This window comes from Apteryx rowi, unplaced genomic scaffold (genome assembly GCF_003343035.1).
Source record: "Apteryx rowi isolate R43461 unplaced genomic scaffold, aptRow1 scaffold_6, whole genome shotgun sequence".
In the NCBI taxonomy this organism is placed as follows: Eukaryota; Metazoa; Chordata; class Aves; order Apterygiformes; family Apterygidae; genus Apteryx; species Apteryx rowi.
The window spans coordinates 7,157,038-7,180,666 of NW_020450871.1; the positions used below are offsets into that span (position 1 = coordinate 7,157,038).

Here is a 23,629-nt window from a genome sequence, read left to right on the forward strand (position 1 = left end):
GGGGGGGAGGCGGCTGTAACGGCCGGCGGCCCCCGGGAGCCCCGGTCCCGGCCGCTCGCGGGGGGCCGCAGCCCCGGCGGAGGCTCCCCGGGGCGCGGGAGACGGGACAGAAACGGCAGAAGGAAATTAAAGGCTCGGCAGGGCTCGCGGGGGCGGTCGGGGTTGCTCATTAAGCTGCCAGGAGCCGTTAGGTATTAACCGTTCTGGCGGCTTTAGTCTTTCACGCCAAAGTTACAGGTTTTCCTCTTTAAAGGTTCCTGGGAGTCATGCCCGCTTACAGTGCTGCGGACGATGCGCTGACAACCAAACTGGTGACTTTTTATGAGCACCAGGAAGATTCTTCTGTGCCTTCTCACCAAGCAACTGTCCTCTTATTTGAGCCAAGAAATGGCACATTAAAAGCTGTGAGTCCGTTGTACGCTTCTGCCTTTTCCTCTGTTGATGCCCTGTCTGTTCTGCCTTGTGATTTGTTTTTTAGAAGCTGGAGCTGGTGTAAACTGGCATAAGTTTAACTACTAAGTTGGCATAAGTTTAGCGACATTATCATTTGGCCTAAAGTCTTACATCTTTCATGTGTGTTAAAGTGTACTCTGTTTCCTTTCCTCTGATATTCACTACAAGTTGTGATTTGAAGGCAAACTGCTGGCTCAGAGGGTGAGTGGAAGAGAGAAAATAATAAGGAAAAGCTTACCCTACATTTGAAAGGGGGGAAAAAAACCTTGCTGAATAAGGAACTGATCCTGCATCATCTTTAAGTCTAAATCTAAAGAGATTTACAATTGGCCTTGTAGGAAATAGTATTTAGGGTCTGTTTTGTGGTGTGGTGATTTTCCTTTATTTTATTTAGAATTTGTGACTATTAACCCTTTTCCATTACACTTTTATAATAATGACTGTCAAAGGGCTGAAGCTGAGAAGGAAAAATACATTGGGCTTTTATTCCTAAACTATATCAGAAAAAAGTCACTTTCTTAAGCCACATAATTCATTTTTACATGGTAATTAATACACAGTGGGGCACTCTCATTCCACATTAAAGGAATTCCTTGGAGCTTGTGCTCTCCACAGTTCCTCGTCATCTCTCTACTGTGAACTAGGATGGTGCAGGACTCCTGAATCACTGCCAGCTTGTACTGGTCCTTAGTCTTATTCGAGTGCAGTGTATTGCAGTTAAACCAACCTGGTCCCTGTATTGGAGAGTCAGGGAAGCGCAGTACAGGAATAGCTATGTGTGAGTTAAGGGTTAGCTTTGACTAGTTTTCACTCTATTTGTGCTGGTGGAAGGGCATGAAAGAACTGAAATAGTGGAGAATTTGTGCAGTTTATGTGTATGATTTATATAGTATGTGGTTGCTGTAATAGCAGTTATTGACTTCCCTATTTTTGTCTGTGCCTCCTAATAACACATAATTCACATGATTCATAAATTGGGTAAAAATGATTGGAGTTTAGTCATGTTTTCAATGTTCACTTCAGTCTGATTTTTTTTATTTTTTATTTTATTTTTTATTTTTTTAAGGTTCTAGATGGCAGTGTCATTACAGCAAAACGAACAGCTGCAGTTTCTGCAATAGCTACCAAGGTATGTCTTCTGTGTCCTAAGTCAGGGTAGAATTGGTAGGTGGTGTTATGTATAGAATAGCTAGAGGGAACGATGTAAACGGCTTTCAGTCCATGTGAATCTTCTTCAAATATAGCTTTAAATTACAATTATGATAATATATGTACCTTCAGGGAAAACTTAAAGTGCATTTTTCTCTTTGATTGATTGAGTCATGCCTGGTTTTAATATTTTTGTATGTGATGCGAGAAGGAATTTGAGCTATATTTTTGTGGTTCATTCTGCAAACTCTTCTGGGAATTTACTGAGGTGTCTTCCTCTGATTTCCCCCCCCCCCCTTTTGTGTTTTGTCTTAACATGTTCCTCTCTGGCATTGGGCAATACAGGTGCAGTGATAAATTCAGTTTTGTTTAGATGTACATCTTCTGTTCTCTGGTTAAGACAGGTGGGATTCATTGGAGAAAGATTTAAAAAAAAGCACATTTCCAGGTAGCAATATAGGCCATCTTAAGATGGGTGGATGACTTGTTCAGAGATGTCTGTCTGTCTCTTTCTCTGCTGTCATTGGAGAGTTCCCAAATGACTAGCCCTGACTACAGCCCTAAACTTCAGTGCGTGAGGAACAGATGGGGTAAATCTTGCTGTAGGTTGCTTTATATCATTTCAGTCTTAGCTGGAAACTGTTGCTTTCAGATTCTTCTTTAAAACAAATTTTTGGCTGGACTTCTAACAGTTGGAAGAAAACAGGTTGTTATCTATTGCAAAGCAAAGTCTTAGTCTTCACCTCAAAGAATGGGCAAAAAACAAAAGTATTTTTCAGCTCTGGCCCTCTTATTTTCCTCATCAGCTCTACATCAGACTGAAGGTTGACCTCTCTACTTCATGAAGCCCTTAGGTTATAGGACTTCATTCATCTCAACCATTCTATACGTGGCCAATTCTGACAGTTTTTATGCAGTCAAGGCTCTGCTGGCTTCAAAGGAGCTTGGCTGGTGAAGGGACTTCAAGATCAGACCCTTAATTGTCATCTGCTGTTTTGGGAAATTTTCAGGAGTGTTTGAGTTTAGCTCTTAGTTGTCATTTTGTTCCCTTTATGGCATTTGCTTTTCAAAGATTCAATGCTTTTATGCAGGAAACCTTTGAAATCAGTGCATCAGTGTCTTTGAAAGGAATGTTAAAAAGAGTTCTTGCTACTGAAAATGTGATCAATGAGTTTTGGTTTTTTTATTTTCTTGCGGCAGAATAAGAGTTGAGAGCCTACACTGTTCAAAAGCTTTTTATGCAGAAGTGAGTGACCACAGCAAATGCATAAACAAGACACAAGGATAGCTTGGGGCTGGACTCCAGCAGCCCTCTCTTCCCCCTTGCCAAGTACTGATGAATCACAGACAAGAACTAAACCAGAAAATGAAAAGCAACCATAGGACTGAATCTTAAAATTTGTTCCTCAGAACCACCCATATTTTTAACAGTACCTGGTACAAATGCATCACAGTTTTTTAGTCAGGAGTTTCACCATCTGTTGCATCTAGAGCTATGGTATGTTGGGATACAGGGCAAGTATATGTAGGGATACAGGATATCTAGGGAAATGTTTTATGTATGAGGAAAAATTGACTGAGGCTGAAAAAATGCTGAGCAGGCCCCCTACTGTCTAAACTTCAAATGTGGACATGGATGAAGTGGACTGATAGGAAAACAGGCAAGATAGATTTGTTAATTCCTAAGGAAATGTGGCTGTGGTGACTGTGTTCGTTTGTGTCCTATTAATAAACATTAAATTTGTGGACCTATTTCAATCAAATGTGACAGAAGTAAAATCTACAAATGTATTAAGTTCCTAAAAGCTTTGTGAATGTTGACAGCCAGGTAGGAGAGAAGGATCCTGTCAGTGTTTTGCTGAGGGGAAGAGCTTAGCTCTTACTCGATTGGTTTTGGACTAGCTGGCAGCCAAGGAATGATCTGCCTCTGAATAGCTCCAGTCCAGCCACCACATACCCTTCGGTCCCTGCAGGTAGCGTTGAGTGGATCTGTGGGAAATGGAGAGGAGCTCAGGACATCCCAATGAAAAGACAGGTACAGGACAGTGGAGGGAGATGATACCATCATACTTGGAAGGACATTGGTAATATAGTACACAAATCCCCAGACAAACCAGCCTTTGTTAGCCCTGATGCTTAGGAACGAACAACTCTTTTTTTTTTTTTTTTTTTCCCCTCTCTCTTCTTCTTTTTGTTCTATCTCAAAAGCAGACAAAACTAATCTCTGAATCTTTTGGCAAACTGAGGTGGAAACAGTAAGCTGCAGAGTGCCAGTAAAGATGATATCTTTCCAAAGGAAGCCAGTGATTGTGGTAAAAGCCACTATCTAGTGATGCAGTGTATTTTCTGTGCAATACCAAGATGTTCAAGGGGTTCCAAATAAAATCCCTTTTTTTGCAGTATTATCTGCATCAACACAATGTTTGATCTACTAACATTGATTGCGTAAGGATTGCCTCTTACAGTGCCGATTTCTGCGTTCGCTGAGATTTGTGGCTTCAGTGAATTGCAAAAGAAGGTTTATCTTGGGTCTGCCAGGCACAGCTATCACTTTAGGTATTGATGACTTTCAGTGCTGAGTCCTATTTTCAGCCAGTGCAGAACATCAACACTGAGGTTCTACGCTTCACTAGTCACACAGGTGTAATGCAGTGTACTAATATTTGAGTGTGCCGAGGCCCCAGATTTTGAATTTGGCTCATGCTGTTGCATGTTAAAGTCTGGATTTCAAGAGTTGGACAATTAAACACCAAAATCAAGCTTGGGGGTACTTTGGTGCTATTGATGCTAGCTTTTGCACAAAATTGATTGTTATATTATTGAATATTGTTTTATATTAACATGAATTGATACTAGCTTTTGCATTTAAATGATTTTTTTTTTCTTTAAAAGGATTAAGGATACTGATTTCTTTTGTAGTATTTTGGTATGTAAGGTAATATATGTATATGCTGTTTTCTTTACACGTATGTTGTTATCTTCTTATATTTGATATTTTTTAGTTGTTAATGCCAGCTTCTGCAGAAGTGCTGTGCATTTTGGGAGCTGGTGTTCAAGCATATAGCCATTACGATATCTTCACAGAGCTGTTCACATTTAAGGAGGTAATGGACACATCTTAACAGAATATATTTATTTTTCTCCATTATGTTTCAGGAGCACTATTATAGAAAAAACATACTAAAATCAAAGTTTCAGTTAAGGGATTAATCGTATTTTATTAATCATATTTTGATTATATTTCTAGAGAACCCAATACTCTGAACATCTGTAGAATTTCCTGCTCAATTTTATTTTTTAAAGTTGGAAACAGTCATTTCAGTCTCTTTCTCTTTATGTAAGAAAAGTCTACTATGTATGCCATATGTGGATGAGCTTTCTTTACACTTTTCTTTTTATTTACATTTTATAAATACAGCTCTACGAGGAGCTGTTATCCTGCCATCGCAAAATAAGTATTCAAATGTAGCTGCCCACACAGTAAACTTAGTCATTTATTTGATGAGAACTTTAAAGGGAAAATAACCTTTTAGGATAGATGTAATCATCTGCTGAAAACTGAAACAAAGTCTGTTCTGTGTCAGTGAGGGGAATTTTTCCAGGTTGTGATGTTTGGTCTTTTTCTTGAAGGTCAGGATATGGAATCGCACCAAGGAGAATGCGGTGAAGTTTGCCCGTTCAGTTAATGGTCCAGTGCAGGTCTGCTCTTCTGCTCAGGAGGCAGTTACGGGGGCTGATGTCATTATAACAGTCACCATGGCAACAACGCCGATTTTATTTGGAGAGTGGGTAAAACCAGGTGCCCATATCAATGGTATGCTACATTCTTGTCACTTAAGGACACTTTTTTTTTTTTTTTTTTAATTAGGTTGTTTAGCATCAAAAACTGTTGAAGAACAATACTCTGTTTCTCGGAATAAATCCTTTTTTCGTTTTTACTGTTTCCCTTTAGTGAGGACCCCTTTCCCTAGTGCTGTCCTCCAGAGTGTCTGGAGCCAGAACTCCTACATACTCCAGCACTGGATGTTTTCTAGAGCATGGGATATCTTTTTTTTTTTTTTTTCCTCCTAGTGTTGCCTCATCTTTGCCACCATGTGCCCACTTGATGTTCACCTTGTCCTCCATTTAAATAACCCTATACAAACATTATTCCCAAAGTGATTCTAGTTCATGCTACTGTTTCCTTTCTAGCTGTCATCTCTTCACCCAATTTTGCTCCTTTATTTGTTCCTTTGGGGCTGGATCACACTTTTTTTTTTTTTTTTTTTTTTTTAACTGGTTTCTGTACCTTTTTAACTCAAGTAAGAACCTCACAATTTGACGTTTAATGTGGTGAGGTTTTTTCCTGCCTGATAATGATGTTGCTGCACTATTGTACAGAGTCCTTGGACATGTCGGCATTTGTTTATTTTACCAATTTTGGGCCTGGTTCAGATGACCTTGTGCACTTTCCAAATGGCTTGGTAATAAGACAAAAGCGGCTTGTCAAAGGGGACAATTTAAAGGAAGTTCCCACGTTCCAGCAGCATCTTACCAATTTTTCAGACTCAATTTAGTCCTTTGTCACTGAATATTGTTGTCTGTGTTATGTCAAGGCATGGAAGCCAGAAGTACAACCAAAATCAATTAAGGTCTACAGTCACTGAGGCAACACTCACACAAAGACCCCTCTCTTTTCTTTGTCTTTTTTTTCCTCCACTGAGGCATTCCTGCTGTTTGAGGAGGCATTTGGGCAACGTGGAATATTTCTATTCCATAAGTCAGATGTTTTTTAAAACATTTGTGTACAGTATGACTTCTTTATTAGCCCAGAAGAAGTTATAGTGGTTTTGCTATATTAAAAAAGTTAGTTCTTGATTTGTTTTCAGTTTTTCCAGAGAAGTGGAAATCTGTAACTAGCACCACTTGGCATGCTTCTAAAGTTACAAGAAAATGGTAGAAGCTATGGGTTTAAAAATCCTAGTTAATAACATTCAACCACCTGTCTGGATGTGCAGGTTTCTGCTGCAAAATACTTTGGTTCTGATTTGTTCAGGATAATTGAGGGATCCTTTAAATCATATTTTTTCCTCTGTAGACACATAACATAGTCTGGATCAAATAAAAGGACTATAAAATTCAGGGCATTTGGAAATGATCTGATGAAAGGGCAGGATATAAGAGATAATGGACAGAGGGAGATCACTTTCTTATGCCTCAGTTGCCCAGAGTCTGCTGACAATGATGTTCTTATGACAGATCTAATACTGAACATCTTAGAGCTGTGTGTGGTGTGTGTTTTGAGAAGGGAGAAGGCTTTGAGGAAAATTGGTGACTTGACAGTCCCAGAAGCTGAGGCTACTGTCTGCAGAAGAGTTGTAGTCTGTGTAATGTTAACTTCCTGGGTTGTCTTGCCAGATGATCAAATCCCATTCTAATGGAATCTCCTATAAGCAGAAAAAACACTTTTTTTTTAAGGTGTAATTTTCAAGGCTGCTAACAAAGGCTTGTTTTGTTTGTAACTACATATAGTTATATGTACCTTTACATTTCTTATAGATATGAGATGATGAAGGGTGGTGCAGAGCTACCTCCCCTTCTCTGTTGCTGTCCTGTCAACATTATTTGGAGGGAACAGTTTGACTAGTTGTCCAAAGAGGTGGAAACAGTGCCAGCAAAGAATTTCCCTTCTGTGAGACTGACTCCTCGAAGAATTGCAGTTTAGTTCTTTAGCAAGTTGAAATGCAGAAAGACCCGTTGATTCCAGTTGTTCTGTTTTGCTTATCTTGAGTATAAGACCTTCAGTGGGATCAGGATCTGATTGACTAAAGGTCAAGGATACTATATACTGTGATAAGCTGTAACCCTTCTGGAGGGCTGGACCCAGTGTCATCCTTCATTGACATTAGTAGAAATTGAAGGGCTTAGCACATTACAGAAACAGGGCATGTATACCTCAGCGTAACAGCTGAGGCCAAGTTCAGAGAAATCCAGGATTTTTCCCAGTCGTTCAGGCACTTCCTGCTTGGTGGGTTTTTTCCTTATCAATGAACATGTCTCCTGTGCTCATATCAGATTGTTTGTATGTTATAGTTCCCCAGTAATCTCCATTGTTGCTTCACATGTCTTTTGGGCAAAACATGTTTTGAATTTGTTTAAACATTCCTCCCAAATTCATCAATTTTATTGTCTTAGCTGTTGGAGCAAGCAGACCAGACTGGAGAGAACTGGATGATGAACTGATGAAGAATTGTGTTCTCTTTGTGGATTCCAGAGAGGCTGCTCTTACTGAATCAGGAGATGTTATATTATCAGGGGTAAGACTTTTTTAAATGATGGCCCTTCTCTTTATGGTGATTGGCTTGTGTCTGAAATGAGCTGTTATTGATGGTGTGCTGCACTGAAACTTCTTAGAGCATCAAATGTAGATGTTAAGACTTTCCATACGTAGGCTGAAAGATAAACAGTTTTTACACTGGGACTTCTATATATTCATGTTAGAATCTTGAAATTTCTGTTTCAGCCATTGCATAACAGCGCATCACACTAGCATGTTTTCAGCTTTGGCCTTTGTTTACAATAACAAAATAATCTTTTGAAAGATCTATGTTTTCCTGAATGTTCTGTAGTTTTGTTTGTGGGGGGTTTTTTCCCCCCCAAATCTTTTAAAACCTGTCAATGTGATTGACATGTACCAAGCCTCTAGAGAATGGAGGATAGTGGTCAAGCAGACAGTGATCTGAAAAAATATGATGGCAGAGAATTTTTTTTTTTAATGTCTGTGCAGAATAAATAGGGATTTTTGGGGTTTAACATAAGAGGTCCAAATTCTGTAAAGTGTGTGTAACTGTTTATTTTGTTGGGTAAGTTAACAGACTATCAAATTTTTAAAAGCTTTTTTACTGGGGAAAATCTGTCAGCTGTCTTTTTGTTTGTTGTTTTTTTTTTTCTGAAAACTATTCCACTCCTCTGTGATTTCTGTCCAGTTTCTATATTATTTGTCTGAATGCTTATCTCTTCCACCATGGGATCCGTTAAGCAATAAAAGAACTGGAAAAGTTCTTTCTTTTGAACTTTTTTTTTCCCCTGAGGGACTTTATGTATGTTTCTTTATGTATGGATCTCTTTATGTATGGATCGATGTTTTGTTTCTGTATCAATATGTACTTGTTCACAGGCAGAGATTTTTGCTGAACTGGGAGAGGTACTGAAGGGTACAAAACCAGCCCTGCCTGAGAAAACAACAGTGTTTAAATCGCTGGGTAAGAACATCCCCTTCTGCATGCAAGTCTGACAGAAAACAATGCCTTGTTATTTAATAGGTCCCCTGTGCGTGGGAAAGCTGCTGATCATCTTCAAAACTGCTGTGGCAATGCACTCTCCAGAAGAAACTAGAATGTGATTTGCATTTTCCCTGTTTATTTCTCAGTCTAGTAGGAATGATGTAATGAAAAATGATAGGAAAGCCAACAAACAATAGGAAAAGTATGTTTTCCATTTCACAATTAGTCAACACGACTGCAGTATTGTATTTTATAAACGCGGCTCCAACATGAAAGTGCTGCTGTTATGAAGTCTGTCTGACCTAAAGACAGTGTGACAGTGCACAGTGGTGTTGGAGCCAGTGTGGCGGGGGGGAAGGAGCAGGAACAATGATGGCTTACCATGCTCTGAGCTAAATGACGTGTCTAAAAGGGCCAAGTCACGATGTGAACACTGAAAGTTAGGTTCATACTGCAACATTAACTTCATATAGGACCCCTGACAGGTATATCATGGCTCTAAACTTTCACCTCCAAAACACCTACAGTGTTATGTTCAAAGGTTCCTGTCTAGTTAGATAATTCCCTGAATCGTTCTGTTCTGAGTCTAAATTTCATACACCTGAGGAACTGTTTGAAGGTGACTTTACTTCTATTCCAGGGATGGCAGTTGAAGATACAGTAGCAGCGAAATTCGTTTATGATTCATGGTCAGCTGGTAACTAAAGAGAAGTCTACAATGCCAACAAGGCCATAAAATACCAAGAAAATGGTTTGCACTTAGTTTCCTTGGATTTTTTTTAACAATAAAGGTAGCAATCCTATCTGAATGTAGCCTTTCTAGAACTTTCAAAATGAAATCTAAAACTTCAGCAATAGAGTATTTCTACTGTTTTCTAATGGCAAGTATTAGATATTTGCAGTATTACTAATAAATGTATTTTTTAATGTAATGGCAAGTATTAGATGTTTGCAGTAATACTAACAAGTACTGTATGTATTTTGTTACCATTCTGGAATGAACACATTTCTTCACTAACTACCTACATAGCAGAAAACAGTGGTAGATCTTGTAGAGAGGTAATTCATGCTGGAGTAAAATACATCAGTTTGGAGACTGGAGTCTGAGCTTGACATGATGTTGTTACCTGTGATAGTACTTTAAATGAAACTGTGGTTCAGTGTTACACAGACAGTGATTTTTAGTCTGCAGTCTCTCCTGGGAACACAGCCCACCCTGGGCTCCTGGAGACCCCTCAGCCTCAGGTCTGGAAGTCATTGACCTTACTTCCACCCCCACATTCCTCTTGCTCTGCCCTTAGACCCTGTAGTTTTCATTTGAGAGTGTGCTCTTGAGAGGGACTTTTGACTGTATGGAGACATCGTTACTTATATAGATTTCTGTTTTCATAAAGCACCTGGGTCAGGAAGGCTTAAGAGTGCAAAAAATTGGTGCTAATACTATGTGTGTGTTAACTGGGAGGGAACTGTATTCAGTGCCTTCCTTAGCATGTTCCTGGGTGGAGTGTTGCCATTTTCTTGTTTTAAGTAGTCACCCAAAGTGTGAATACTAAAACTGTGTTCTGTTTAAACTTTTACCTATGTCCTGTAGGGAGCTTTTGGTATTAATCTATGGTGTTTGTAAGTTCCTTTCAAAGTTTCTTTAAGGTTGGACCTATGCTGACTGATTACAGGGGCGTAAACTTCAAGTGTACAGGCAAATATGTTCAGCTTGGTGGTACCATGCATCAAGCGGCAATTATATTTCTATCCTGGTGGGTGGTGCTGGGGCAGGATTCTCCGTGAGAACCGAGTGATGTCCTGCATAAGGAAAAGTTCCATTTGTGTGTTGTTATACACCTGCTTTACAAAAGATTGAGCATCTGCTGAAAAATAGCTATTGCCCTTGAATGAATTCCTGTCTCAGGCTAGAGCTGTGCCTTATGAAATTTTATTTATACTTGCATATTGTTTCATGTAGGCTGTTAAGTATTTCTTCATTTTGTAAAAGGATTACATGACATGGTCATTTTATAATGATGCCAGTAGAGTACAGCAGAAAAACAGGAAGAAGGTTTAGAAGCAGGTAGTCTTAAAACCCTTGATGGTGCATAAGTAAGTACAGAAGAGGTTAATGAGTACAGTGCTGGTGTGACATAAATAATACTCCAAATTATAAGCCTGGTGTAAACTAGTTGGAAGAGGGTCGTGAGTGGCAGAGTTTGTAATTTGCACAGTTTTAGCATAGAAGGGTACCAGACCCATGAGTGAATAGAGCCAAAGGATGCGTTATGTGGGTAAAAATTGTGAGCAACTCCATTGGTCTTCTTAATATCAAGAACAGAGGTTGTCCTATTAGCTTTTGCATTTTTTTTTAATTGTAACAAAATTACTTTTCAATTTTTTTAACATGCTTTTTTTTTTCCTCATGTTGTTTGTGAAATGTTCAGTAATGTGTGTTTGACCTATCCTGTCACTTCAGTGAGAGGGAACTCCACTAACACGAGATGAATGTAGCAGGTATAGATGCTCCATAATTAAAGAGCTGTACAGAAACTTTCACTTACTGTTTATGACAGTATAATCCCAGTTTTGTGCCTGTGTGAAACAAGGTTTGCAATTCATGATAAGGCATAGTGTTTTGAAGAAGATGCATACATTTTTTTCACATGTACTCTGCCACAGACTATGCGCTTTGGAAAGTAGATAGAGCCAGTCCAAAGACCTGGTTCTGAAAACCCACCATGTTCCTGGCCTTCCTTGGCAACAGGAGGTTCTAGGAGCCTGGCTTCAGCATTTTGCCTCTGAATAGCTTGAATTCATAAAAAGGTCTGGATTCAGTTACAATGGGAGTTGCTTGGGTGTTGTCTTTACATTTCTTTGGAAATTATAGCCTTAGCTCTATGATTCCTTCTCTTACAAATTAAAGATAGTCTTCAAGGGAAAAAAAACAGGTGTAACTTGTATGTGTATTAAAATTAAATAGATACCATTGCTTTTCTTTGGCTTTCATTTTGTTGTCCATTGTTCATCTGTTTTGGGGGGGGGGTGGTGGTGGTAGCTTTTTCTGGTGTGGTGTGTGTGTGTGGTGTTGTGTTTTTTATTTTTTATTTTTTTTTCCCCTCTTAAGATGGGGAAGAAGGATGTTTCATTTTCAGTTTGTCAATAAAGTACCCAAGCAGTTGCAGTGACTTCTCTCTCTGCTCCACAGTGATGCTGGGTTTTGTAATTGTTGTCCATGCTGTGTGTTCCCTCTTGATGTCTATGGCTGTGATCATGTGGGATCCCATGGATTTATGATTTGTGTTTGAACTGGACTATATGTATCACAAGTGCAATCATAAAGTCCATCCAGCTGGAAGGCACTATACAAATGTTACTAATGAGTCAGATTTAGGACTCTCAAATTTAAAGACTTAAAATTATAAATGGAACAATAGAGTTGGTGGGAACACTTTGGAAAACAGCAAAGTGTGTGAGTTAAACTAAATTTTTTTTTTTTTCCAAAATTGTTCCAGATGGCTGCTTTATACTAAGAGCCAATTTTCAAGACCACCCACCAAGAAAAGGACTAGCAGTATTGCATCTTTTCCCCCATTTATTTATTTAATTTTAGAAGAGTAGATATATTGCCTAAAAGTGCCATGTTAGATGCCCTGGGGCTTCCTATTTGGTCTCTAGCTGCACCTCCAGGAGAACAAGGAACTCCTGTAGGTCTTGTACCACATCTGCTCACTCCATAAAGTTGCTGCAGATACCTAAGGACATACCAAAACCCCCTAGATTTTTTGTGACAACTGAATAAATCCTTTTATGTGCAGACAGTCTCTGCCACTATCTCTGATAGTCAGAGGTAGCAGCAGTCAGGCAGATTTACAGATAGATATGTAAAGAGCCAGCTTTTCACTGGAATTTGGATATATGCAGTGCCCTGTCTCCCTGCAAAGTGTTATTTCTCCAGGTGCCTTCATGTCTGCTTCCCCTTGGCTTCTGGTGGCAACAGGCTCTCAAGTTTTGAAAGCATCTCTCTGGACAAATGGGTCTAGTCTGGTTGATTCAAGTTTGACCTGGAGAAACACATTATGTTCGCTAACGTGTGCTAGAGTTAAGTCTTCAGCGCAGTATAGCCCTAGTCTCAGCTCTTGTTTTTGGGGTGGCAGAACCTGGGCACTGCAGCTGTGGGAAGGGGAAGAGGGGGGAGCCCCGGAGCACGGGCTTGCGGCTCCTGCACTTGCCAGGATGAGCAGGAGGCATCTGGCCTTCCTGGGAAGCTCTGCTGGTGAGGCTGAGGGAAGCTGTGGGCCAAACCTGGCTTCCCAGGCAGTAACACAGATGTCACAGCCCCCAGGCTGTAGCCATTTCATGGCCCACACCTGCAGAGCATGGCTTATTCCATGTTTGCCAAGAACTAATGTTGGCTTGTGCTCTCGCCCAGCAGTGGGGTGGATGGTGTTTGAGCACACAGCATACTTCAAAGCCTGGATTCGTGTTTCTGCTGAATTCTCTGCCAAAATGGTAAAGTGATGGAACTACTGAAGCTGGTCTGTGCTAAGGGCAGTTGTTTAATGGGTCCAACCCTCCTGGCAGTGTTGAGAGTGTGGTGACAGCTAGTCCAAATCTGGATGAGTCACAGGCATCTGTTTAGGCAGGTGAAGAACCAGCAGTGCGGGGAGAGTGCCAATTCTAAATCACTTTACCTTGCAAAATAAATGGCAATATGGCTTGGTAGGTAAATCAGGCTGGGGAATGATGATTATAGGCCCAGTCAAGCAAACTGCACTGCATGTTTAAAGCAGTTGTGTGAGCAAGAATGACAGGATTTGACCCTGCAAAATCCACTTGTCACATGCTTTCAAGCATGCAAGATTCACCATTTCCTGCCTGCCTTGTTGAAGGGTTGGGAGTGTCTTCACTGAACACAAAACATCCCAGCAGGTTAATAACAGGGGCTGGGGGGATGCTCTCTGGCTTAACTACTGTGCTAAGCGCAGGAATCGATATGTCTGCTGAGCAGAAGAAAATGTCAACACGCTGAGGTACAGGAGTCCAAGGAGAAAAGAATACAGTATAAAGTCCAGCCAAGAAAAAGCAGTTATAATAAACAGATCAAAGTAAAAAAAAAGAGGACTTGGAAAAAAGGAAGCATGAAAAATGGATAACTAACTAGGGTTAGCCTCCATCAATGCAGTACACTCCTAAGGAAGAAAATCACAGCTGACTAATGGAGCAGGGCTGTAGAAAGAGATTTTTCAAAAAAAGGCTTTAAAGATTTAAGTCCTGTTAATAAGTAATTGTGCCTCTAAAATCTGAGCTCTTGGTCAGAGCGTGGCTGCTACAAAAACATGGTTAGATTCACGTGCCTCAGTGTGAGTGATTAATTCGTGTCAGATGGTCCTGGCTTCCCCAGGGAGCAGGCCAAGGCAGCTGAAGGGAGCCCGGCTGCGAGCGCCTCCGGATGGGCTGTAACCAACAGAAACTTCCCTGGAAGTTCAACAGCATTTTCTTTCTCTTTTCATGAGCTGGTGTATGTGCACCTCATTACATGCGGTTTTTAGGCCGAGACAGGTGATGGGCAATAGAAAGTGAGAGGTGCCTAGTTTCTGGGACTTCAGGTGACAAATGTGTCCCAGAGGAAGCAAGCTGAAGCCAAAAAAGATCAAAAATCTTGAAAATTTTGTCATTAAAGGTACTACAGTCTTGATTCCGTTTAGGATGTGATGATTGCTGGCAACTTACTATTGCTCTCCAGTCTAATGAGACAAGAGAAAAGAATATACAGCTCACACCAAACATCGCAGATATTTGATAACGTTTTAAAAATGAATATCAATACCATAGCAAGAAACTTGACTGACAAGAACATGAAAGTCGTTTAGATTAGTTTTATTGACATTCGTTCAGAGGCTATTAGAGTCAATAGACAACAGCCAACATCAAGATCTGGATTCCATTTCTCAAGCCTCACTAAGAGCAGGAAGGGCAATCGAACAGGCACCAACAGAGAAAACCCAGCGCTCCCTAGCAGTGGTGATGCTCTTTGCATTGTGGTTTTGGAGAAGAAGGGAAGGGTTTTGTTAAGGAATGCAATGTGCCTGGCCTTCACTAATATTTGAAATTATTTGGACCAAAAGACATCCAATCCCCATAAGACAGTTCAGAGAGAGAAAGTTTTAAATCTAGAGGGTTTTTTTTTGTTTGTTTTTCTATTTTCAAATTCTTTCTTTTGGCAGAATATGCTTGCATTTATGTCCTGTGCACTGCAGTCATCTATCCAGACAAGCATTTTGGCCTTGCTGTGTGTGCTAAAGGAACTGGTAATCTCTTTGCCTTTTGCTTTAGCAGACATCTGAGAAGAACTGCATGTTATTGTAAAAGAGCAAAAGATAATGAATCAGTGTGCAGGGTACAGCAACAGATATGTTTATTTATAAGTGAGTATCTGTAGTTTTTCCGGGGTTCTTGAGTGCCTGTTTTCTTCTATCCACAGCATTCAGGACTTTCTTTCTTGGCCCCAGCTCCATTTGAATGCTCTGTAGATCTTCATCAGAACATAGCATCAGGGCATCTAAATCAATTTTTTCCCTCATAAAGACTGGAAGAAACTCATCCAACATCTGTGATGCCAGAAATACCTCCAGGGGGGTGTTCTCCCCTTCCTCTTCATCCCAGACAAGTTCCTCCTCATTCCAAGGAATATTAGCTTCATTTCCAGCATCATCTTCCTTGCCATTCTCAGCATTTTCATGCTGAAAGAGCTCGCTGGACATTTTGAAGCTTATACTCTCTTTCCCTGAAGATATGCCTTCTGGATTTATATCTGCAGCCAAATTTCTTCCAAATACAATCTTGCCAAGACCTGGTCGCTTGAAAATAGAGAGCTGACTGTCATTGTCAGAAAAGTTTACCTCTCTAAGGTCATTCAGTAATTCATCCTCCTCTTTTTCATCAAATAAATGCATCACAGTTGTTCTTCTATCCTCTTGGCCATTGCTTTGTGTTTCCTGATTTCCTGCATTATCCGCTGTCTTTTTTGCCTTCAATCTGAAGGTATCTTTCAGATTTTTGGAGAAAGAACTTGTTGTATTTGAAGCAAAGAGACTAGACACCTTTCCTCTGGAGTGTGTCCCTCTAGAAGAATTTACTGAGCCAAGCTTTTCTTTCATATAATTCTGGTTCATTTCATGCTGGTGTTTCTCTTGGCGCTTCTCACATTCCTTGATTTGTTTCTCTGCATTCCTCTGGGCCTGTGCTTTGAGTTTGGAGACTTTCTTTGGATTCAGCATGTTCTGTTCAGTGGCGGCTTTGTCTAGGATGCTGACACATTCATTTCGATCTCTGCTGGCAGCTGCCTCCAGAGGGGTGCGGAGGTCGTTGTCCAGAGCAAATATATTGGCACCAAACTTGATCAAAAAAGAAACACAATGGATGTGACCGTTGCAAGCAGCGTGGTGGAGAGGAGTGTTGCCCCAGATGTCACATTTGTCAGGATCACCTCTGAGAAGGAAAATAGCATAGAGTGAGCTGGACATATCCAACACAACACCGCACTGGGATCAAACAGTTACTAAAAGGTTAACTCAGCTTTGCTTGAGTACAGCCCCAATGAAAACGACCCGACTTAGCTCCATTCTCTAGACTGGTGCTGCACCTACTTACCCCAGGACGGAGTTTGGCTGCCTGTGTGGCATCAGTGCTCAGTCCCAGCCCTCTCTGAATTAAGCAAGCTCTTTGGGGCTGAGTGTGACTGCAGATCCCCATGATGGAGCTGGGGTGGCTCCTCTGTGTCAGCCCCGGGCCTGCCGGGGTGCTGCAGGTACGGCTTCGCTGGCTCCCTGTGGGTCCCACCTGCCTCCTGCGATAGACCGGTAGCCAGCAACCACCCCGTGTGCAGGCAAGGACAAGTGGTTGCAGCTCTGACTGCCCTACCACCAACTTTGCTGAAAGCAGGCTCAGAATTTGACTTAAACTCATTGGAGTTAATGGCAAAATTGTTTCAATGGCTTTTGGCCAGAGTATTTAAAAGCTACTGGAGAATTTTTCCCTTTGCATGTCACATGCAGGGACAATGTTAGGAGGATTCTTCATTGATCACGGTGATACATATTTACCCACATCAGTAACCTTTTTGGTAGGTAATAGGTAGATGATTATGAGTCAAGTCCTGACAACCCATTTGTCTCTGTTGCTGTTAGATTAAGCTCAGATAGAAGCCATTGTTTTCTTTCAGCTCTTTTGTTCTCCTTAAACTGCTTTTGCTCATGGGGTTTGGAAAGCAGAAGCTCATTTGAAAACAAAATGCCACATCTTTTCAACTGAATTTAAAGCCAGTGAAAAGTGTTGCTTTCTTTTTAACTCCTGCATTCATTTCACACTGAACTGCTGCCTGCAGATTAGAATTGGTTTAAATCTTTTCAGTCATATTTGGGAGGATCAATATTAGCAATGGTTCAGAACAGCACGTGAGTCTTCTGTGCCCGATAACCCAGGCAGTCACAGTATTCCAGAATCTTTAATAACTTCAGAGGTCAAATTTACAAAGAGAATTTCCTCTCTTGGGAGTTTTAAACATTTAAGTGTCTTGGGGGATTTGTTCCGTGGGTCTTGTCACAGAATTTCCTTTAGGTATCGATTTCTGGCTTTGCACATCATGGGGAGAAAAGCACTGATATATTTGAGGAGGGGTAAATGTGAGATCATCCTTCAGACTAAAATGCCACAGCAGGAGGCAAGAGGGAGACTGTGGTCCCTGCGGACCCAGACACAGAGCTGCTCCCATGCAGAAACAGCAGCAGGTCTGAGTGCGCCAGGCTGCCAGAGCGCAGGCATTGCTGCAAGGACGTGGCAGCTGAGGATCAAAGTTTTTGACTTAGACATGTGGAAAACGTGTACATACTTCTGCTTTCTGGCTCTACCCTAGAGAGCTGCCTGACCATGGTAGAGCATGCCCTGGAAGCCAGATTCCTTAATTCCCATGTTAGCAAATAGGCTGCACTGTCCTGCATCTGGCTCAGAAGTGCCTGGAAGTGCTGGGTCATCCATCCCCCCAGGTCCCTTCATAGCCGTTTGCGGTTTCTTTTCCCTGTGGAGCCTTCCAGCCTTTGGCTCTCAAACAATTCACAAGCTGGAGAGTTGATTCCCTACGCAGTGGGACTTTGGGTAAAGTCCAACATCTACTTTGGGTTCTCATACTCCTCTTTTCTCTCCTTTCCCAAGCGTGAAGAAGGGGGCTCACACAAAAGTGAGTAGATCTGCTGCTTGCTGTCTGCTGCTTGGTCTTGCCACTGGCCGTGTACCTGCACAGCAGGCAGAGAGAATATCTCTTAATGCCTGGGAAGACAAATTGTTTGAAGATGAAAGGGAGTTGTTGTTAATATTACCACATTTTCCAGAGGCCGAGTGTGTTGCAGGCTTCAGAGTCCTAATATCTGCAACCACTCCAAAGAAAACCATTCTGTATCTGAGTGCCTTTGTCAGGAAAGCCCTGAAACCACCTTTGCTTCAAGGAGAGGAAGAGTTTGTTAAAAATAATTAAAATACTTTCTCACAAGAAAACATTGCTGGCCTGTAGAATAGGGAAAATCTTCCACAATTCAGCTTCTTGCCAGAGGCCAAGCAGGGACTAGTAAGACTACAGCGATACCTCTGACTTCTTCAGTCTATGGATTGGGTCAAGGAATCTTGGATTAAAATAGAGGTGAATGCATATGTTTGAAGATTTTGAGGGCAATACTATCCCAAAGTTGTCCTATACCAAGAAAAACAGAGTCAGAAATACGCTAACACATATATAGAAATTCTGATCTTTGTGTCATCTACTGTGACTTCTATCAACATATATGGTAGAATATGTATTTTGCACTCAAATTCTGAAAAAGATTTTCTTGTTATTGTTTCCTTAGCTAGAAGTTCTGTCTTGTGTGTGTTCACAGACAAACCTGTATTGACTCTAGATATTTCCTTGGAGCTGTATTGATTATACAAGTTGAAAATCTGTCAGTGTATTTTTTGCTGCTTTTGGGGACACAGCAATAATCATACAGTCCAAAGGTCTTTTTTATTGTGTTATTACAACCACACCTGAGCTCGATGAGCTATAAAGCAAATCTATGACAAGCCTATCTGTAGTCGATATTTTCACTTCTATTTTTAAGAAAAGAAAACTGAAATACATCCAAATAGCTATTCAACTTTTTCCTCCAGTCTTCTTTCAGCTATTACAAGTGAAAATACAGGTCAATTTAATCTTCGTCTCAGCCCAGGAAAAAACATTTTTTTTTACTCTATCTCTGCACATGAAAAGCTTCTCTTCTATTAGATCTTTTTGCAGACCCGCAGCTTAAAAGGTAGGCTTCAAGCAGAGAGAGTACAGAGGATGATACGGGGAGCTAGTGACCTTTTCAATAATATATTTTAAGCATGCAGTATATTTAAATGATTCCAATCAGAAATATTACTACTAGCAAATACACCTGTAGAAAACCTTCCTTTATTGTTTTTTCTTTTTTCAGTTTGCAAGGATCCTACCTGAGCTCCTGAAACAGTATCATGAACTTTTTAGCATGATGGTAGTTGCTAATATTATAAAGAGCAGAGAAACAACAATTTTCGGTATTGCCATCTCAAAACTATCAGCTGTGACTTGCCTCAGAAAAGCATTAGATCTTCACAGGTATTGACTGCCCTTTGGAAGCAAATGATAGAGATTTTTTGCTCAAAATGTTTCAAACAAGCTGTTTCTCTATAGAGCCTGTTTCAAAGGTATATGATCCTCAAAGGACATAAGTCAACCTCTAGAGAAGACAAACAGTAGGTTTTCTTTGACCTCCATCAAGGCAGGATCCCAGAGCCCTGTTGCTACCGCTGCTCCCTGCAGACTCCGTGTCCATGACAGGGTCCCACGGCTGTAGAGGTGGCTGCGCTGACCGGCATACACAGGTCTCTTTGCAGGTTCATGGCCCAAATCAGTGTGACTGAAGAGAAACAACTTTTGACAGCCCATAGAAAGAAATTACCAGGACTTTCAGCCTTTGGGGGCTGACATCTTGGCAGCATTAGGATCACTACCACTATTTATAGCTTTGTGCCACAAGCTCTAAGAAACGGAGCCTGATTCACTTACCCCCTCCGACATGTGACTTCCAGAGCTTCCAGATACCCATGGTACGCTGCCAGGAGGGTGGGCGTCATCCCATCCTCATCTGAAGTATTGAGGTCTTTTCTAGTGGCTTCTTTCAGCAGCTCCAAATTGCCATCAGCTGCTGCTTTGTGATACCTGGTGGACATTTTCAGTAACTTCTGGTTTCCCAAAGCAGCTCTGAACCGCAGCCAGACCGTACAGCCACCCTTCCATTACAGGGATAGTTAATCAATAATGACAAGTTGAGATGTCACCTTCAGGATGGAAATGAGGAGGCGAAGTTCACCCTAGGAGGCGACTCATCCGGAAGGCTGCATCAGTAAGAAGGCAGCGGGATGTTTAACGCTTTCATTTCCTGAAAGGTGACTGCATTGCCCGCTCACTGCAGCGTTTGACTATTCAAACGTAGAAGGGATTCGTTCATCTTCTTGGTGTCTTAGCTGCTCTTGCCTAACTGTTCTGGGACAGCTGACTTGAAAGGGAGATTGCCACTGATGTCAATAAGACCAGATTTCACCCTCGGTAATAAAGTATCCCTGATTTTTGATAGGATGAAATACTGTGTAAGCAGTTACCTTTACCGGTGATGTCCTTTGTAACCTGTCATTTATTGGGTTACTGCATCTAAAAAGCAGCCTGCAAAAAAAGCCCTGCGAACTGGCCACATCCCTGGAGCTGTTTTGCATACACGGATCAACGTGTGGGTGGAAAACAGCCCTGGCAGGGCTGGGGTGGTGTTCGGCTAAACCGGCCAGTGGGTCCACCAGTCCCAGCAGGCAAAACCAGTCTAATGTGTGGTCCTTTTACCTCAAATTCCCTTTCGTTAGAAGATCTTAAAACACTCGACAAATACTAATTCATCTCACAGGTATTGTTATCTCCGTTTTAGATGCAGGTGAAAAAATGTGAACGATTTTTGCAAGGTAGCACGGGGAATTCAAGAAGCAGAAACCCGAAGGGCCTGCGCCTATGGCCCTGCCTTGCCCTGCGCTCCTCGCCGTGGAACAGGACCCTTGCCACCTACCTGCCTCTGGCTTTAGAAGTTGTTCCCGTTGATTCACTGGAATGGCTTGCATCATTAAGGGCTACCTCTCTAAGGAAAGGCTTATAGAATTAGACCATAATGCTGATTTTGAGATTCAGAAGAACAACTAAGCGAAAGCTAAGTAAAATGGTAGTTTTAAAAGAATAGTAGAGGAGAAATCAGTAAGAGATTATAGATAACCTAATAAAATGCTGGAGGCTCTCTGTAATTCTGCTCACATTCACGACAGCTGCCAGCTAAACGTTACTTTTTGTCAAGCTGTTTTCCAGGACTAACTGAATAAACCTGCATCTTAGAGAATGTACTCTCGGCAATTAGCAGCGAGGTTTTGTTACTTATTCTGTCCCCTGCTACAGAGGCAGGAGCAATCGCAAACGAAGTCCTTGTCTTGAATTGGTGCAGTTACTGAATGGGGGGCAACCGCGTTTCTTTCCCGTAATGCCGTGCATGGAATTCATGGGAGACCTCTCCAAATGGCCTTTCTCTCTTCATTATTTTCTCAGACAGGGATTGAAGGGTTCTTCAAGAACAAGCTTTTACCTACATTTTCCTCCCTGAAGACAAGGAGAGTCAGTCAGGTCCTGCAACAGATTTTAATCTTCCAATAAACAGGTCTACATAGGAATAACCTAAAGCCTGGTTTTCCTGCGTGTAGTCCGCAGCGGGAGCTGTCCCCAGGTGCTACCCTGCAGCATCGGGACAGTGGGGAAGGACCCTGCTTCACCCAGGCCAACCTCCATCCGGCATCAGAGGACAGTTTTACCTTCAGCCCTTTTTAAGTTCCCTGTGTTGTTATCAACACTTTTCTAACCAAAAACGCAAGGCTATTTATTCCATTTTCTATTTAACCAGGTGCAACACTGGGTTAAATTTACAGATACTAGAAAAAAACATTGCAGGACGAAGACAAGTGATACATATACTTTGTTGTGAATATATTAGATTGGCTGTTGCTTGATGCCACTGAATTTTATTCCTCTAGCTCTTCGTCTCTCATGAGTGGATCGCTGAGGCAGGCATGGCACATACCATCAGTGCCTGGCATGAGAGAGAAGACAAGATTTTTTCCTGTATGTTTAAATTTCACACTGTTAATCACACCCATGGATGAGAGCTCCTGGCAAAGGAGAATTTTCTATTCTGTTTTTCAAGATTGCTGTTTTCTACTATAGAAGTACATTCATTAGCTTTTCTGGTAATCAATTCAGCACGCAAAATGGTGATCTCAGAGTAATTTTTATCATGTAACATGTGAAAATGTTTATTTAAAAAAAAAGTTGCTTTATCTGATATTGAGTGGAAAATTTTTGTTGCAAGTTTTAATTAGAGATAAAGCAAAACCCACTTCAACTGGAGAGAAGCTCCAGGACTTTGCAAACTTTCTTATTATTTATGTCACAAAAGGAGCATCACAAAAAAAGAAAGAAAAGATCAAACAAAATCTCCACCTATTTCTAAAATCCTGGTATTTGTTAATCTTTGTCCCACCTAAAAACCTCAACTTAAATGCAATAAGTGATTCAACATCAAATGATGTTAAATTTCTCAGCCTGAGAGAGTTAAATTTCTCAGCCTGAGTGGAGATTTTTCTTTTGAGACTAGGGCTCAAAATTGTGAACTTTTTAAACTCCCTGTGTAGATAGAATGAAGCTTTTCTTCTGGGGTTTGAAAAGAACTTCAAAACCATTTCGCTTCCAATTGAAATGTCTTACCAGGCTCAGGAGAAACTCTGTTGTGACGGTACGTGTTGTTGTAAACTAATGAATTATTTAACTAGCAGTTTGATTTGTTATTGGATTTTGCTATGTCTATGATTATTTCTCTAAATTTTTAAGAACTGTCTTAAATATAACAGTAGCAGTTAAACGAACTATTTAGGGTTTATTCAAACTTATTTGAAGACTACCATTAGTTATGTTGTTCCAGATAACGAACCATTAGTTATGTTTTTCCAGATAATTCAGAGCCCGGTCTTACTTCATGCCTTGGGAGAAAAACAGGGATGTTGTTGTGCCATCTGTTTAGCATGGGGTATTGTCGAGCACAACATTTCCTCATCGCAACTTTTGTAAGTGGCAAACGCAGCGCGGTAACGGCCGTGCAGGGGAGGTCTCCTCCGCTTGTCTAATGAGATCCCGTTGGATCCCGTTGATGGGCTTGGGGAAGAATGAAATTGGTCACATGGGGTCATTGCGGTCACACAATTCAGAGATGACGACAACAGTTAAACAACAATAAAGCTTATTTCTTCACTCCTTACACAGGCAAAACGCCTGCCGCTGTACGTGCCCTGGAGCAGCCCTGCTTCCGCAGAGAGGCCGGGCGAGACGGGCCGGCGCTGTCTGAGACCCCGTCCCGCGGCGAGCTCGGCTCGCGCACAGCCGGGCTCGAGTCCGGGGGTGCCAGGGCAGCCCCGCGCTCTGCCCGCGTGGCTCGTGTCAGGAGCAAGGGCATCTGCGGGGAGAGGCGCCCGGGCTGGAAAGGCAGCGACGGCAGTGGGAGCAAAGGCACGTGTGTCCTCGCCCAGCCGCCGCCACGGCCCGGCCGGCCACGCAGAAGCAGCCTGGGGGACGTTCGTGGCGCTGGAAGCGGCGAGGCTCTTCG

At 41.5% G+C, this 23,629-nt stretch overlaps 2 protein-coding genes across 5 annotated transcripts; one reads left to right on the forward strand and one right to left on the reverse strand.

Annotated features, from left to right (window-relative positions):
• Window positions 1-121: 121 nt before the first annotated feature.
• CRYM (crystallin mu) lies at window positions 122-11,855 on the forward strand. 4 transcript variants are annotated; one of them, XM_026083327.1, is made up of 7 exons: window positions 122-404; window positions 1,520-1,582; window positions 4,605-4,706; window positions 5,233-5,416; window positions 7,777-7,898; window positions 8,904-8,979; window positions 9,505-9,541. In XM_026083327.1, exons 1-6 carry the CDS (start codon window positions 267-269, stop codon window positions 8,928-8,930), a joined length of 636 nt encoding a protein of 211 aa, XP_025939112.1. In that variant the 5' UTR covers window positions 122-266; the 3' UTR covers window positions 8,931-8,979; window positions 9,505-9,541. The 4 variants fall into 4 exon arrangements, 3 of the variants coding, with proteins under 3 accessions (XP_025939112.1, XP_025939111.1, XP_025939110.1); XR_003256263.1 differs by having other exon boundaries at window positions 123-404; window positions 8,759-8,979; window positions 9,505-9,522; XM_026083325.1 differs by lacking the exon at window positions 8,904-8,979 and adding an exon at window positions 8,759-8,843 and having other exon boundaries at window positions 126-404; window positions 9,505-11,855.
• Window positions 11,856-15,268: 3,413 nt separating this feature from the next.
• On the reverse strand, window positions 15,269-20,537 carry ANKS4B (ankyrin repeat and sterile alpha motif domain containing 4B). Its single transcript, XM_026083317.1, has 2 exons — window positions 19,963-20,537; window positions 15,269-16,337 (listed from the first exon to the last, which is right to left on the reverse strand). The coding sequence occupies exons 1-2, from the start codon at window positions 20,124-20,126 to the stop codon at window positions 15,269-15,271; spliced, it is 1,233 nt and encodes a 410-aa protein (XP_025939102.1). The 5' UTR covers window positions 20,127-20,537.
• Window positions 20,538-23,629: the final 3,092 nt, after the last annotated feature.

Coding starts and splice junctions, on each gene's coding strand:
- ANKS4B (XM_026083317.1), bottom strand. CDS start 20,126: ATGTCCACCAGGTATCACAAAGCAGCAGCTGATGGCAATTTGGAGCTG. Junction 16,338..19,962: donor GAAGTCACATGTCGGAGGGG/GTAAGTGAATCA, acceptor TTTCCTTCTCAG/AGGTGATCCTGACAAATGTG.
- CRYM (XM_026083325.1), top strand. CDS start 267: ATGCCCGCTTACAGTGCTGCGGACGATGCGCTGACAACCAAACTGGTG. Junction 405..1,519: donor GAAATGGCACATTAAAAGCT/GTGAGTCCGTTG, acceptor TATTTTTTTAAG/GTTCTAGATGGCAGTGTCAT. Junction 8,844..9,504: donor AACAGTGTTTAAATCGCTGG/GTAAGAACATCC, acceptor CTTCTATTCCAG/GGATGGCAGTTGAAGATACA.